Consider the following 16,316-nt stretch of genomic DNA (forward strand, 5'->3'; position numbering starts at 1 on the left):
ACAATTCCACCAGCTGGGCAGGGCCAGGCTCCTTCCTCGGGGCAGATTCGTTACCATGGGGACAGGGTCTCCACTCCAGCCAGGGACAGGAAGGATCCCAGCCTTCCCTGGGCCTGGCTCCTGCTCCATCCCTCCCACTCAGCCGCCACAGATCAGACTCAGGAAACATCACAAGCCTGGCATGTTCTCAAACAGCCCTTCACTGCTTTTAATCAGTTGCTGCGGTGGGAAAGTAGTGGTTCCGGAGCCACCGTGGAGCCGTGCTCACTGGCCTCCGCTGCAGTCCATCTCAGGGTCATCCACATCCGTTTCAGCGGCACAGAGGTCATCCAGGGCTGCCTCTGAGCGAAGAGGAGAGGGTTCTAAGGTGAAGGCCTGGAGGTGCTGGGCACAGGGGTGGGGGAAGACCCACCGCCCCTCCCCCACGCCCGCAGGAACTAACCAGTCCCTTCCACGCCCAGGCCTTGCTCCCTCAGCTACTGCAAGCAAAGTGATACAAAGGCAATTCAGACAGGGATGTTTCTGGAAAAACTGTGGCTCTGCCAGGCCAACTCAACAGATACAAGCAAAAGGCAGTCTGCTATGCTCAGAGCAGAACCAGAGCAGTAAGGCAAGTGGGACCCCAGTGCCAGCAAAGGCTCCGTGGACGGAAGACTGCTGACTTAAGGCCAGGAAGTCTGACCTGTCCGTGAACTTCAGGGAAACCCTGAACGTGGGTTGGACAGGGAGGGGTCCTCCTGCCGGCTCACCTTCACAGTCGGCCACGTCAGGAAGCCCTCGAATCAGCATGCTGACCCCTGGCATCACCTGGTCATACTGATGCAGGACCTCCACGCAGTGTACAGTGAAGAGCTTGTCCTTCTGGGACAGGCCGTGCAGCAGTAACACCGTGTCCCGCAGACACCGCACCGTCCGCTTCTGCCGCTCCGTCCCTGGGGGCCGCCCGGCCCTCCGCACTGTCAGCCACTGTCTGTGCAGCACCACCGTGAGTGCTCTGACCACCTGGGGGAGGGCAAAGGCTGAGGCCGGGTCTCAGGGCTCCTGCACTCCGCCAACTGGCACAGCTGGGCAGTACCCTTCCTAGCCACCCCAGGTGCAGGTGAGGAGGGTTCTGAGGGGTGGCACGAGGGTTAGAAGGAGCAGGGGGTCCTTGCACAGGGTCGCCTCACCCCCCGACAGAGCTGCCGCGTGCACTCACCTCCACGTTGCACTGGCAGTTAGAGCCAGTGACTGGGGAGGAGGGGCTCTGCACACCAAGCTTAGCCAGGAGCCACACGGCCTAGAACAAGAACAGACTGTTCCATCTATGGCAGAATGAGACCTGATCACAGTGAGGGCTTTTTTTTTTTTAAGATTTTATTTATTTATTTGACAGATAGAGACAGCCAGCGAGAGAGGGAACACAAGCAGGGGGAGTGGGAGAGGAAGAAGCAGGCTCATAGCGGAGGAGCCTCATGTGGGGCTCGATCCCAGAACGCCGGGATCACGCCCTGAGCCGAAGGCAGACGCCCAACTGCTATGCCACCCAGGCGCCCCACAGTGAGGGCTTTCTAAGCCTTCTCCTGCAAGTGCTCCAGTTGCCTTAGCAACTGCGTGTCTATATAATGGGGTCCAAGAAATGGGTCTTGTGGGGCCTTCCCAGGCTAGACTCAGCACCAACACCTGTGTCTCACCAGCGACCCACCTGCCTCCGGGCCCTACAGCCAGGGTGGGAGCAGTTATCAGGTAACTCTGCCAAGTTCCAGGACACCCTGGGGTCCACCTGTATTGCCTCTGTGTAGTGTGGCGCCCCCAAACGGAGTTCCCCTTGTTAGCAGCTAGGTAAACTCTTGTTACCAAATGACTGAAAACTCCGTGCTCCCCAGGAGGAGGAACAGTGGCCCTGAGGTGGGGTGGGGTGGTGGGCAGTTCACAGAAGGGGCCCTGGAGTTTACCTCTTGTTCTAGCTGAAGCCACTGTGCGTCCGAGGCCACTTCGTCAGGCCTTGATGTGATGTACGTGTACAGCAGCAGGAGGGGACAGCCTTCTGCAAAGAATGCCCCGCCTCTCACTCAGGGTCCCCCTTCTTACCCAGAGCCCAGGGCACAAGCTGCAGAAACCCGCAGGAGGCCTCCAACCTGTCCCTGCCACCACCCTCGCTTCCAGCCTGCGGGAGCAGCCCAACCGCCCCCTCCCTGCTCTGCTTTACCTGAGCGGGAGCAGAGCTGCGGCGCCAGTTTCTCGTGGTCCGCCAGGAGGGAGAGGAGCTCCACAGTCAGCAGCACACTGGGCAAGGGGCTCTCGGGGCGGAGGCACTGTGGCAGCACCCGGAACACACACTGGAACCTACAGCACAGGGGCCCAGAGAGATGGGGTACTGGTAACCCAATCCCACAGCTCACCTTCGCTTTTCACTGGAGGGAACAGGACGTTTGGAGCAGACGGTACAAGGAGGAGCTGTGGGTCAGACCCGGGTTCAAATGCTGGCTGACCACCCTACTTGCTAGGACATCCGCTTCCTGTGAGCGAGTGGGTACTACCCTCCACCACGATATTGCTATGGCTTAGAGAGGACAGGCCCTTACCAGGCACAGCACTACCTGTAAATGGGGGCTGCCTCCCTGGACCTGGCGTGCCTGGCTTCCACCCTGCTCCCAAATAGGGAGGCAGATCTTGACTTGGGTGTGAGAGAATGTTAAGGGCCCACTCCCCGAGGGCTGGCCAGGCTCTAGAAGTGACAAATGTGGACTTGGCTAGGGTTGGATTTTATGAGACCACTTGCTGAGCAGACCATTTTCGGAAACACCAGCTCCTCTGTCACCAGATAGGAGCAGGTGCCCCCTTGGAGCGTGCACGAGTTAAGGGGCTCTGGGCACACTCTAGCCCAGGTCTCACGGGCACAGGGAACTAAGGAACTAAGTCCCAAGACAACCGCCATTTGCTCAACCCCACACAACCTTGTGGGTGGGCAGAGGGGCACTTCTTCGTGTCCCCCTTCATGCACCTGCAGGTCTCAGCACACACCATCGGGGCTTAAGAATAGTCCTCAGTATGCCCTTGGGAAGCAAGTTCTCACTATTTGGGGTGAAATCATTTTAGAGCAAATCCTGTATGGTGGATAAGCTGCATGTTTTCAGTCGCCAGGGTGTATGGAACTTTGTGGGAAACCGGGATTTAACCTGGTTTTTACTCAATTTCATCATTAGGTTAGAAGTGGTCTCTAGTCCTCGTGTAAAGTCCCTGCAACTATCTGCAAGAAAAATCCATTTTATATATGACACAGTGGTTTCCAAATTATTTTGGATAGCATCAGCCTTCTTTTAAAAATTTTTTTCAGAGCCCCCAAACATACAAGAAGAGAATAGTCCTGCTGTTCTGTTTGAAGCTGGGGATGAGACCTCTTTGCTCAAAAGTCGCTGCCATCCCAGTACCCAGGAATGACCCAGTAACCAGGAGTGACCTATGGCTGCACCAGATATGGTAGGAAGACATGGGTCTGAGGCGATGACTTGCCCTCAAGCCCGGTGGGCAAAGGTGCCCTTTGAGACCACTGTCTGCCCAGCTACTTGGGTTGCACCACACACTGTGTTACAGCCTTGGTGGCACGTGTCCTTCGCTTTCACTCCAAGGTGAACAGGAAGCTGTGTGCTAGTGGGGCTCAGCATGCAAGGATGTAGGGATTCTGGAGAGAAGCACCAAGTGGGAGGTGGTGTCGGACCGTGATTAAGGGCAAGTCAAGGAGACTGGCCTGAAACTTGCCCATCATGCTCTCTTCATAGTCACGTAACAAATACTGTGCTTAGAGCGTGCCAGGCTCCATGCTAGGTGTGGGGATGCGGGGCTCCGAGGGTGTCACATGAGCTCGTGAATGGAAGGCATCTGTCTGGCCTGTAGTAAGCATCCCCTAACTAGCTGTTTTTTCATGTCCTTGTGGACAAGCTCGATAGGAATGGAATGATGGTATATCTACCAAGAGGACTGGTAAAAAGGGGTTCCTGGAATTCATTCAATATTTATAAACAAGCAACCAGCCACTACGAGCTAGGTCTGTGCCAGACACGTGGGTGATGGTTCTGAACCTACCATGCTGCCCACACTACACTACAGTAGTGTCCAGCTCTGAGGACTACCTTTAGGATGGACCAGACCAGCTAGAATATCCTCAAATGGAAACCAGGATCCCGAAGCGTTTTTAGGAAACAAGTATGCTAAGCTCAGAGACTAAAAGCTTAAGGTAGTGCAGCCACTGAAGTTACTCCAAAAAGGAACTGGCTTCTTGGTGGCGTGCTGAGGGGGAGACAGGCTTACTGGATAAGGGGATGAGCTGCATGGTGTTCATAGTTCCTCCCAGTCTTAAGGCTCTGGAATCCCAAGTTAGGAATTTATGACTACAGTGTTCACAAGCTAGGTTCACTATACAACCACTTCCCACAAACATTAATAAGAGGAGCAGGTAAGCTATGGCTTGTGCCAGAGTGGGGCACAATGATGATGGGCAGATTCCCAGTAAAGTCAGCTTATGGGCTGCAGACCTACCCCACGCCCTCTGCTTCCTTAGGGAATCCCACCAAACTTAAAATGTGGTGTGATACGCAGTCTTCACCTGATCCATGGCCCAGGTTCAAGGCTCTTGGTTCAGCCTTTGTCTGTCCTGGGGACAGGATGCTTTCCCATAGTAGCTAAAAGCCTTCTTTCATCACATGTGTCTTTTGCTTACCTGCTGTACACAGGTAGAATTAAGCCAAAGAAATCACTTCCTTGGTTCTCCTAACACCTGGCCCCATTTTCCATCACTTCAGAACTCCCTGAACGAAGCCTCAGAACGTAAAACCAAGGCTTAGCGCTGAGAAGTATAGATTAGGTCAAGATGTGGGCAAAGTATACGGGCCATGGGATAGACCTCGAGAGGTCAGGTAAGACCTACAAAGAATCATGACTCCCATGCTGTGTTATACCTGGGCAGGAGATCAAAGGAAGCATTTTCAGCTAATTTCACCAAAATCTTAAGACACTGGCTCAGGACACTGGCTTGAAGGTGACCTGTTGCTGAAGAAGAGAAAGTCAACAGGTGAAGAAGCATCTTCAGTAGTGGATGCTGGCCTTGGTCACTGGCAAGCCCCCTTGGGGCTGAGGACACATCCCCATGATCTTGTCTGTGAACCAGGCTCTGGCTTCCTTCCCTAGCAGTGGGATCCACCCCTGCATCTGACAGTAATAGGTGGACGACCGCTCCGCTGTGGCACACCAGGTGCTGAAGAACACTAAGGGATGCCACAGAGAAGCCTTCCAGGTTGCAAAGTGAGTCCTCGAGGCTGGCCTCTCCCCCAGAGCTCACGCAGGAGGAACGTGTCGGTGAGTCCCCAGGCGCTCCACTTCTCTTGGCTGCTGCCAAATCTTGCAGAGCCTGGCAGTGTAAGCCAATAAAGAACTGTACCAGGGGGAGGAGATGCACAGCTCCAGGAAGCTGGCAGAGTGGGAAGGCCCTTCTGCCTCCCTCTGCTGCGTCTCCATCACACGAGCCTTCATCCCTGGCAACCAGATTCAATCCAGTGAGTGCCAGGTTCTGTACTTCTCTCAGGGCCAAGAGGGGAAATGACCCATCACGAGAACCTGTGGTCCTCAGGCTTGAAATCGCAGTCAAGGTACTAGCAGCAAATACAAAAGAAAACACACAAGTATGAGATGGAGACAAGGTCAAGGGCCCCAAACAACCTGCCTGCCAAATTCTCTAGTTTCCCAAAATGACTCCCCTCCCCCTGGGGCACACAGACCTCCCAGGCTGGCCAGGACCAGAAAGGGACTTGCTTCCTGGGAAGTCCTTCCTAAACAAGCTTTTTAAGTGTCTGAGGCTTACCTGCCAAACCCTGGTGGCTGCAGCTGGGTGCTGGTAGGAGCCTCAGAACAACTGCTCAGGAGGTGGCACAGACCTAGGGATGACCCTGGGATCAAAGGCTGCTTCAGGAGAAGGTTTATCAAAATGGAACCTGCAGAAGACAAGGTGGTTCTAGAAGGTTCTGACAAAGGAGGCCTTTTCTAAGGCTTCAGAAGGAAAAGTGAGGGTTCCTTGGATGTTAACTATCCTCCAAATTGCCCTTAAGCCCCACTGAGATCCCTGTGGGTGCTGAGGGCTCTGGGACGTACCTGCTTTGGCCCCTTCTATTTTACAGTCTTCTGCTTAAGTCACAGACTACCACTCCCCCGGACCCTCTGAAGGACTGCCTGGGATGCTGGTTCTCAGAGACAATTCTACTGCAGCACCGCAGAGGACAACGGAGCTGGGCAGGCCTCCTGCCTGAGGAGCGGGTGTTCTGGTACCTTGAGTGTTCGATCTCTGCATCCAGCTGTCAATAAGACTTTTCTGGGATTCTTCTTGCTTTATGGGGTCGCCTCCCAGATTGTGGCTCTTATTCTCTACAACTAGATAAAATGTGAATCAAAACTTGAGCACAAAAGCACAGGCATATCAGAAACTCTTGAACGTACGAGTTTTTAACTTTTTTTTTTTTTTTTTTTAAAGTAAACTCTACCCTCAATGTGGGGCTCAATCTCATGACTCTGAGATCAAGAGTTGCATGCTCTATGGACTGGGCCAGCAAGGCGCCCCATAATGAGTTTCAAATAGGGACCGAGCCATCTCCTCAACTTTGGATTAAAATGAGAGCCAGAGCAACTCAAGAACCCTCACATTTTTGCCTTCCTCGTGGCAAACAGGAACTCATACGAGGAGAGGAGAAGAAAGGAGAGGAGAGGAGAGAGGAGAGAGGAGAGAGGAGAGAGGAGAGAGGAGAGGAGAGGAGAGGAGAGGAGAGGAGAGGAGAGGAGAGGAGAGGAGAGGAAAGTTTTTTGCTCCACTTTAAAATGAGGCCATATAACATAAAACCAGCAATCACTAACACTTTTATGGTGCTTATTATGTGCCAGATGGACTCTGTTCTAAGAGCTTTACCCATGTTAGCTCATTTGTTCCTCAGAGCAACCCTAAGAGGAAGTGTTATCACTAGCTCTATTTTACATATAGGAAAAGAGAAGCACAGGAGTTAAGGGACTTGCTTGCCTGCATTACACAAGCCAGTAAGTAGTGTGACTGGGACTCCTGCCAGGCTGGTGGGCTGCACTGCCTGCTCCTGACACTATCCTGTACTGATCCTGTAGCTGCCAGATGCTGAAAATGTGAATGGTTGAGACTCTCAGAGGTGGCGTGATAGCCAATGGCTTAAAGGGTTGATGGTGGTAGGAAAGGGGCGATGTATCAGAATTGTAAGATAAATTGACACAGCACATTCTCAGAGTGAAAACCTACCAATGCTAGACTGTGTCCCTCTAGAAAGCAGTAGCACCCCCTCAGCCTGGACCGAGCGGTACAAACTCAAGGCTGAAAGGAACACGAGTTTCTGTACACTAGCTGTGTTTCTGGCATGTCAATGGATGTTGACTGGGGACATTTTAAAATATGCCTGCAGACTCTAGACACACTTCTCCTCAAAAGGTGCAGCCTAGTTTCCTTCCCCTTGAACATGGCTTCTAATAAACAGAATGTGGCAGAAGTGATGCTATGGGACTTCTGAGGCTAGGCCGTAAAAGGGCTGGCTTCCACTAGCTCTCTATGTTTGTTAGATCTAGAAGAAGCCGTCCCCCAGGTTATGAGGTCACCCAAGTAGCTCTGTAGAGAGGCCCACATGTGGAGAACTCCGCTGCCAGTCATGTGAGTGAGCCACTTTGAAATAGATCTTCAGCCCCAGACAAGCCTTCAGTGATTCCAGTCGCCACAGAGAAAAACCATCCTCACTGTGTTCTGTCAGCACTGTCGTCCCATAGAACCAGGAGAAATACTCGTTGTTGTTTTAAGCCACAAGTTTGAATAATTGGTTACACAGCAATTGATGAGAGACAGACTGACTTACCCTCTCTGCCCACCAGAGACTTGTATCCTGGCTCTGTCTGGAAGGGGTGGGGAAGGGACGTGTTAGCACTAAAAGACTCCTTTGTAGGGAAAGATGGTTTTCCAAATTGTGGAGAACATGCTTCTGGCTTTATAGCCACAGAAGGGCTTTTCCTAGGACTGGAAAAAGTTAACTATGAAAGCAAAGTAATGATTCTGCTAAAACCACTTAAAATACCTGGTTATAAAACTTCTAACTTGTTCAGGTGTTAAACTCTTTGTGTCTAGGTGCTTTGACCAAAGGTTTTATCTATTACATATTTGTCATCCTTTGTCAGGATAGCAGAGCAAAATGCAAGGAATTTTGATCCAAATTGTTGAAAACCTCTTTCATTTCCATATTCTTCTAATCACCCAAAAATATTGGCCATAATTCCACTACTATTTCCAATGCCACCAAAATATCTTTTTAATGTGGAACAATCTCTTATTTAATGGTCCCCAGGGGCTGAATTCAAAGATTTTCAATAGAAAGAGAGCCTATTAAAAGGCATGTTGTGTCCTGCAACTTGAAAACCGAGCCAGTTCTTCAGGCCAGGGTCTTTGTGTGAGAAAAGCAGCCTTAACCCTCTGAGCGCATCAGACAATGCCAAGACCCTTCTGTCAGAGATGTGTGAAAGGTGGTGATGGACCCCCTGCTCTCCTGTCTTACCTGGACTAGGCAAGGCGAGAAGAGTTCAATTTCATACCCTGCCCATTATGAGCAAAGGCAGCAGAATGTTCAATACCAGAAAAAGACACTCTGACCCATACTGTTCAAATTTCAAGGCTGGTATCAACAGTGTGCCAGACTTCTCTGGCAGGCAGGGGGCAGGACAAGACTGTTAACAAGCTGATCACATCTGCAGCAAAGGCGGGGACTGCCGGACAAAGGTCCCAGGGCAGCAAATGAGAAAAAAATGTTCCAAGTAGTTGGGACTGAAATATGCTTATACTTGGGGCAAAATCAGTTATTTGAAACAAAGTACATAAAAATGAAGACTGGGGAAAACAAAAATGAAGACTGGGCCACCCAAAAGTTTGGAGAGCATCTTTCCAGCCTTTTTTAGTCCTGAGTATAGAGTCCTACAGAGAAGAAGCCCTTCTAGAGTGTGAGGCCTTTACGCTGTTATGCGCCAAACCATTCAAGCCTCATCTAAACCAACTTCGAGGCCTTCAGACAAGAGGATCTATGTCCAAATGGCAAAGTTTAAATGGCCTTCATTCAAGACTAGCCTGACCTTGTTAATCATTCTTTCCACAAACCATGCAAAACAGCTCTCCCTCCAGTGCCATCATTACCTGATATGGGGAATGGAGGGAGCAGCCAATTTATTTGCTCGTTCACTGTTTTGAAGCTTTGTCCTTAATTCATTCATCTCTGCATCTTTAAATTGGAGTTCAGACTGCAATGACTGGAGCTGGAAGGCAAAAGCAACATACTCGTGGTGGCCCCATCATTCATGCAAAATTATCTCTGGGCTTCAAATTCTCAAGTTCATAAAGGAAAACAAACCATGAGAAATGAATATGAAAGTCTGTTGTGACACAAATGTCCTTTCTATAAAGCTTTAGCCTTCTTCCGGAAAGCCAGCATGGTATTCTAGAAAGACATTTGACTCGAACTATTGAGAGGTAGTTTGTGAGGGTTCAAATACCACTTCCTCAGCCTTTCTAAACTTTAGCTTATCTGTAACACAAATACCTGTCTTCACAGTTGGGGGGATTACACAGGAAGGATGAATGTGAACTGCCCAGACTGGAGCCTGGCAAGGTGCCTTATCTCACAGTGACATGTCGACCTTTTGATGAACAGAGTGGTGCACAATTCCAGGTCTTCTTGAAAGTCTAGGCAGAGTATTTGGAAATTTTACCAAAACCCCACGCAGCGTGGGGAGACCTGCTCCGGCCTACAGCCAACAGTTAACTGCTGTTACCCCCGGCACACTCCGTAGCAAGTACAGTACCAGTCACAGCACCTGTCCTAGCAAGTGCAGGGCTGTTTTAAGTCTTACAGCAACCCTTCTGGTTATTTCCTGGAACAGATAATGGAAACGAGTCACAAAGCTTAAGTTATTACCCTGAGGTCTCCACTGGTATGTGAGAAAGCCTGGATTCAAACTCTGGTTTGTCTGATTGAAACTCCCTTGCTCTTCCATCGTGTATGTGGAGAGACAACTACTGCTGTTAGTGCTGGGCACAGGTTAGTACTTCTTCACAGTTCGCTGACTTGCTGAATGAATGGCAGAATAAGACCCATGTCCTTGAGATTGAAGCCTTGAAAGTGCTGAAGGAAAATGGCGTTATGTATGGATACCTAAGAATTTCTTCCTGGAACAGCATCTCCCTCCCCTGAGAAATAATCATTTCCCTACCTCTGTGTGATTTAAATGGGAGCTATCATCTCTGTGGTTGCAGTCATAGGGTCAGGGACAGGCACCTGACTCAGGTCAGACCAATTAGAGCTGTGAGATGAGGGGGACAAGTATTCAGTCTGCTCTGGAGCTATGAAATATGAGCCCAGGAGCTGCTGGAGAACATATCCTTTACCATAAGGATGGAGCCTGTCTATAGAGTAGACAGTAAAGACAAGTCCTGGCAAGGCTTGAATCATTCAAGGCCCCCACACCTGTTTTTTCCCAGACTTAGTTATGGAAGTCAATACAATTTTTTTTTGGCCTAAGCTAGGTCTATTGAGTTTCTAACCTGCCAAAAAAGCTCTTACTTAAGCCTATTTCTGGAAAGTCTAAGCTATTGATTTGTTCCTGACAAGACCAACTATCATAACTACCAAAGCAAAGCAGTTTCTTCTAAGTCCTTTTCCAAACTACATGCAGAGCCTAGAAGAAAAGTATATGCAATTAACTGATAGCAGGAAGTATTTAAGGCAAAGAACTGTTGAAATCTTCCTGGAAGATTTATAGACACTTTGGTCATTGCTTCTAAAAGAACTCAGTGAGCAGGCAAAGCTTATGGCCGGAAAAAGAAAAAAAAATTAAAAAGCTCTGGGTCACCTTTTTGGAAAATTCCTTTTCTTTGTCACCAAGTGCTTGAGTTTTCTCTTGCTCAAGAAGGAAATGTGATCTTCTCTGTTCCTCTAGAATGGATTCTGTCTGATGCAGTGAGTCCCGCAAAATTTTTATTTCTCCATTTTTAATAAGGACTTCTTCTTCCATTGCCTTCATCTGTAAATCCCAAATCAATCTTGTGAAAAGCTTACAAGGGAAAGTTATATTTGTACTTGTTTCAACATATAGCTGGGGAGATGGAGAAAGCACATATAAACCATGTTCCACAGACCAACGAGTCTTCAAATATATCCACACCAACTAGATGTCACCATGGTCTGCTAGGCCCATTCGTGGAACAGTTTACATTCAACAAGATAGCTTAAGGACACTGTCATTCACACATACAGATTCTGTAGGTTCTACAAGTATTAAACAGCCTGGGTCACACACTTCACAGATCCAAAATTTCACACTGTGTTCCTGGTTTTCCTAAGGACCTACAGATGGTCATATAAAGGATGTCTGCTTTTCTGTAAAACTGCTAATGAAAACAGGAAACATTATGATGTTGTGGCCCCTATATAAGACATATGCTATAAATTTGTCTCAGTTCTATGACAGAAAGTTTGTATCTCTTTCTGGATCTGGTGTACACTGTTTCCTTACTTGCCTAGTTGTTAGGAATCCCAGGATTTCGTTTCTTTCAGTCTGAATTTTTTGGCTTTCTTTCCCCAGCCTTCCTCCATTTCGTGGGGCTAAATCTGAACTCTTGTTTTAAAACTTTTACATATCTTACATAACAATATCTTATTATACAACGCTTTATGACACATGCATAAGTGAGTAAGTTAGTTATAAGAACCCCAAGTTAAGTCACTTACCTTTTCTTTAAGTTCTTTGTATTGTGCCTGAAGTACCTCTAATTCAAAATTATCTTTAACTGGAACAAATTCTCTGTTTTTCCCTGTGGGAGTTTTTGACATCCCATCTAATCTGGGGACCTTACGAACATCTGTAAAAAACAGTTCCCATACACTTTTCAGGATCCAACATTTTCCCACTTTTGTCAGTCAATGCTGAAAAGAATCACTCTTGAAAGCAAATTAGAGAAAGATCTAGTAAGTAATATAGGTATTTTCCAAAGTAAGAACATGATTCAAACTCATAAATGATTCTTATGAAATAATAGATCCTGTCACTCCCCCACCCCCCAATTTTAAGAGTCTCACCTAAAGGCTGAAAAGGTGTTGTGGGGACCTCACTGGTCAGAAGTTGGTGATCTATTATTCAATAGTATTTACTGAGCACCAATACCTACACCAACACCAACACCTACTGAGCACCTGGCACAATCTAGTCTCTAAAGGTTCAGTGGTGAGCACAATGCATCCAGTCCCTACATTCATGGAACTTATGGGATATTAAAAAATATTCACACAAATGCAAAATTACAACTGTGACAAGAGCTGCACAAGAGAATATAGGAAAGCCTATGCTAGGGGGATTTGATCCAACTGGAATGATTGGAAGGCTTCCCAAGGAAGTGATGACTGAGCTGATAGCTAAAGAACAAGAAGAAATTAAGCAGAAGAGGGGGAATGGGGGAATGCATGGAAAGAATACTGTGTACAAGAAACAGCAATGTGCAATTTATGTATTGTAAGGAACCAGAGAGAATTCAAGAAATGAAGGAAGGTCAGTGTGGCTCAAACTCACAGAGAGTGGGGAAGGGCCAGGTCATATTGGCCTCGCAGGCCATGTTAAGAACTTCGATTTTTAAAAATTTTTTTTTACTTATTTACTTATTTGAGAGAGTGAGCGAGAGAGAGCACAAGTAGGGAGAGGAGCAGGGGGAGAGAAACAAGCAGATTCAATGTGAGCATGGAGCTTAATGTAGGGCTCGATCTCATGGCCCCGAGCTGAAATCAAGAGTCAGAGGCTTAACCAGCTGAGGCACCCAGGCAACCCAGGACTTTGATCTTTATACTAGAGGCAGTGGGAAGTCATTAAAGGGCTTCAGTAGGGATGTTCACTTTTATCTGAGATGCAGCCAGATAGGAGTTCTGAAAAGATCACTCTGGCCGTGGTGTAAAGTCTGACTTATACAGAGTCAAGACTGGGAGCGGGGAGAATTTAGCAGATTACTGTCCAGAGGAAGGAATGATTGTAACATAGATCAGGGAGATGGTAGAGATGATGCGAAAAGGATGGATTCCAGAGATGGATTAAGAAGGTAAAGTTACAGGATTTGGAAAGGAATTAGATGTATGGTCAAGGAAAGGGAACTGTTGCCTTGTGCCACCTGATGGAGAGTGGTACTAGTCACGGCTATACAGAATATTTAGTCATTAACGAACATTTTCTGAATGTCTGCTCTGCCAGGTACCACGCTGGCAATACTGCAGAATGACTGGGTGTCCAGGAGGTGAATGTGTGGGATTTCAGATGCCTGTGAGATATCCAAGTAGAGATGCAAGGTGCCCTCAAAACTTTTCTCTTTCTGTGAGCCCCACAAGACTTCATATATTCCCTAGCTAGAAGGTAAGCTCCTGAAGGAAGTTTTTTTTTTTTGGTCTTTTGTTAATTGCTAAGTATGTTGCAGTTTCCTAAGGTTTTGGGCACCTAGTACAACTTACTGGTTGTATAAAGGAATAAATCTCTTTCATCTCTTGCCTGGGCCAGGCCCCCTTTAATGTTCATGCGGCCCAAGGGGGGGCAGTGGTACTAATTAGATATAAAGCCTCCCAAACCCGTCACAAGAATGGGTCCCCATGTGTAGGTATGATGGTTCTGATGGTGGTGGTCGTGTTCCATGGATCTTTGCTTAGAACCAAGAACTTCGTGGCCCAAACTTTATAAACTAAAGTAAAATGTTAACCTAATTTTCTTATTTCAAATCGGCTGTTTGACATTCTTGATACATTTCTCCCCAAAATCAAAAGACCTTTTGAAGTACAACCACTTAAATGAAGCCATTACTATATTTTAAGCAGGGGAGTGTGGGTGCAAGACACCGGGGCAGCGGTCGCTGTGGGGTGCCGAAGCCACAGCCATCAGGGAGGTCTGGCGAGGTCTGCACCACCCTCCGGGGAAAGGCCCCGAGGCGCACTCACTGCACACGTCCCGAGGAGCGGCCGGGCACTGGCTCAGGGCCTGCGACGCGAGGGTGTCGAGTTCCTCCAGGTCGTCGGCAGTGAAATCCCCGTGCGCGCCGAAGGGGTCTTCGGGGTCCGGGACGGCGGCCGCGGGGAAGGCCCGGGCTCGCTTGCTCGGAGGATGCCCAGTGCTGGGCGGAGGGCCAGGGCTAGGCGCCGGGAGCCCGCTCCGCCTCCTGCTGCCTGGCGCGGGGGTTCCAGCCATGCCTCCGCCGGCCAGTCTCCGAGGGCACCGAGCAAGGCCCGGTCGCCGCGAGGCCGGAGAGCTGGACCAACCGCCCACGCGCCTCCGCTCGCCTCAGCCGCTAGGGCCACGCCCCCGAGCCCACGGACCAATCGGCTGCCAGTCGGCGGGCGTGGAAGAATGACCTAATCCGAACGCGTCGCCGTGCTACTCAGAGCGCGGGCTTTTCTCAGTGCCGCCCCCCCCGCCCCCCCCCGCCCCCCCAAGCTCTGCCGGGCGCTCTGGTATCAGTGGCTGGGTTTCCTGGGTCTCCAGCGGGATGTGTGCTGGGCGATCCGCGTCACCAGGGTGCGGGGCCGAGCCTTACCAGCCTTACAGCGCGGGTGGCTCTGCGCGCCCTCCCCACAGACGCGCTGGAGTCCGTCCTGACATTCACAGGTACACCTGTGAATCGTGACAGGCAGCTCTCAGGGGTTTGGTCTCTGCGACTTCGCTCTTTTCCCCCCGCCGGACTCACCTCTCACATACCCAGAGGTCCTCTTGAGGAGGCATCTGGGAGAGGGGGGGTTGAGCGAAGAGTATGAATACGGCTTTTGTGAGGAGGTGTCTTTGAGAGCAATAAGTGTCTTGAGTGTGTGCATTTGAGATAGGTCTGGAGAAGAAAGTTCTACGGAGAGGGGGTGATCCTGAGAAGGGTGTGCCTGTGTTGGAGAGTGTAGGAACTGTCTAGACTGTTGGCATTCACTCATTTCTCTGAGAGCGCCCGAGTGGTTTTGTCCCAAGTGCAGGTCATAAGTGAATGAGGAGGCTCAGGAGGTCAAGAAAGTCCCCTTGAAAGTGGCACCTGGGCTGTCCTCCAGGTTGAGTGGAAGTTATCGAGTTAGCAAGGAGACTGGCATACAAGTCTACTCAGATGAGGATACAACACTGACATGGAGGCCACACAAATGCCAGGTAGGAGTTATCCGTGGCAGAGAGAAGTCAGGCTTCAAAGAGGAGCAGGACTTGGGCACCTGACAGGATTTTATTGGGCAGCAGTAGCGTGCAGTACAGTTAGCAGGAACAGGGTGTTAGAGAGTAACAGAGGTAAGACTCTACCCTTGCACACTCAGTGCCAAACTTAGCTTGTGTCTTATGAATGTTTGTGGAAACAGTAAATAAAGGGAGATGGTTACCAGGGTGTAGGTCTTGAATACCTGAGTTTAGTTTTTGAGGTAACTAGTAGGTTCCCTCAGATAGCTGTCCAAACGTTGAACACCTAAGTCTTAATTGCTGCAGGTCTCTGGTCTTGTAAAGATAGGATTTTACTTCAGTTGTCAAGAAGGATTAGGTTCCACCAAATGAGCAGTAGACCACTCTTAGGGCAGTGTGCTGGCACTGGATCTTGGGAGTTGTTCTCAGTCCCACAGGGAATGCCAGAAGTCCAAAGTGTGCTGGCTGTGCAACTTTCCAGGAGAGGACCAAAGAGCTCCCCACCCCGGCCCTATTAATGTCAAGTACCTTAGTCATAAAACAGGCTTCCATCTATAATAACCTATTCCAGTTTCAACTTAGCAAAATCTGACTAGTTCTAGAGCCCTTCTTGAAAACACATGATCAGAGAAAGCTTAGCATTATTAGCATAATTCCAGGGATATCAAGGGCTTGGAGGGGAAATCCACACTTGTGCTTCTGAATTATTTCAATATATATGCGTTTAGGCTCTGCCTCCTCCAGCTTACTCCTCTGGAATCAAATGTGATCATCAACAAATATAAAGAGAAAAAAATGAAAAAGGGTAACAGACAACTGGGACTACCACTTTATATACAGTGGTAAGGGAAGAGCTCACTACTGTGATGCTTGAATTCTTTCTAAAGGAAGGGAGGCAGTCTCCAGTATACAGAAGTAACAGGCAGAAGGAAGAGTTGATAAAAACAGTGAGTCAGCTTGCTTGTAATAGATCATTGTGGCTCAAGATGAAGGGGATGAATGGTATCAGAAGGTAGGGAGTGGCATCCAGATCCCTTAGGGCCTGACTGGTCATTATGGGGACTCTCGCTTTTGCCCTATAAAGCCACTGAATTCTG

At 49.0% G+C, this 16,316-nt stretch overlaps 1 protein-coding gene across 3 annotated transcripts; it reads right to left on the reverse strand.

Moving 5' to 3' along the window:
* Positions 1-202: 202 nt before the first annotated feature.
* Positions 203-14,385, reverse strand: ATRIP (ATR interacting protein). Of its 3 annotated transcripts, none has more exons than XM_045778518.2 (14): positions 14,022-14,385; positions 11,790-11,920; positions 10,912-11,082; positions 9,200-9,318; positions 7,881-8,038; positions 6,295-6,396; positions 5,834-5,963; positions 4,935-5,624; positions 2,189-2,325; positions 1,935-2,026; positions 1,199-1,279; positions 750-1,002; positions 443-476; positions 205-341 (listed from the first exon to the last, which is right to left on the reverse strand). In XM_045778518.2, coding segments are annotated over exons 1-14 (2,346 nt in total). In that variant the 5' UTR covers positions 14,269-14,385; the 3' UTR covers positions 205-340. The 3 variants fall into 3 exon arrangements, with proteins under 3 accessions (XP_045634470.1, XP_045634474.1, XP_045634471.1); XM_045778515.2 differs by having other exon boundaries at positions 443-479; XM_045778514.2 differs by lacking the exon at positions 443-476 and having other exon boundaries at positions 203-341.
* Between the last annotated feature and the right edge of the window lie 1,931 nt (positions 14,386-16,316).

The sequence above is a fragment of the Ursus americanus genome, chromosome 14 (assembly GCF_024610735.1).
Source record: "Ursus americanus isolate L20-20 chromosome 14, mUrsAme1.1.p, whole genome shotgun sequence".
NCBI classification, from domain to species: Eukaryota; Metazoa; Chordata; class Mammalia; order Carnivora; family Ursidae; genus Ursus; species Ursus americanus.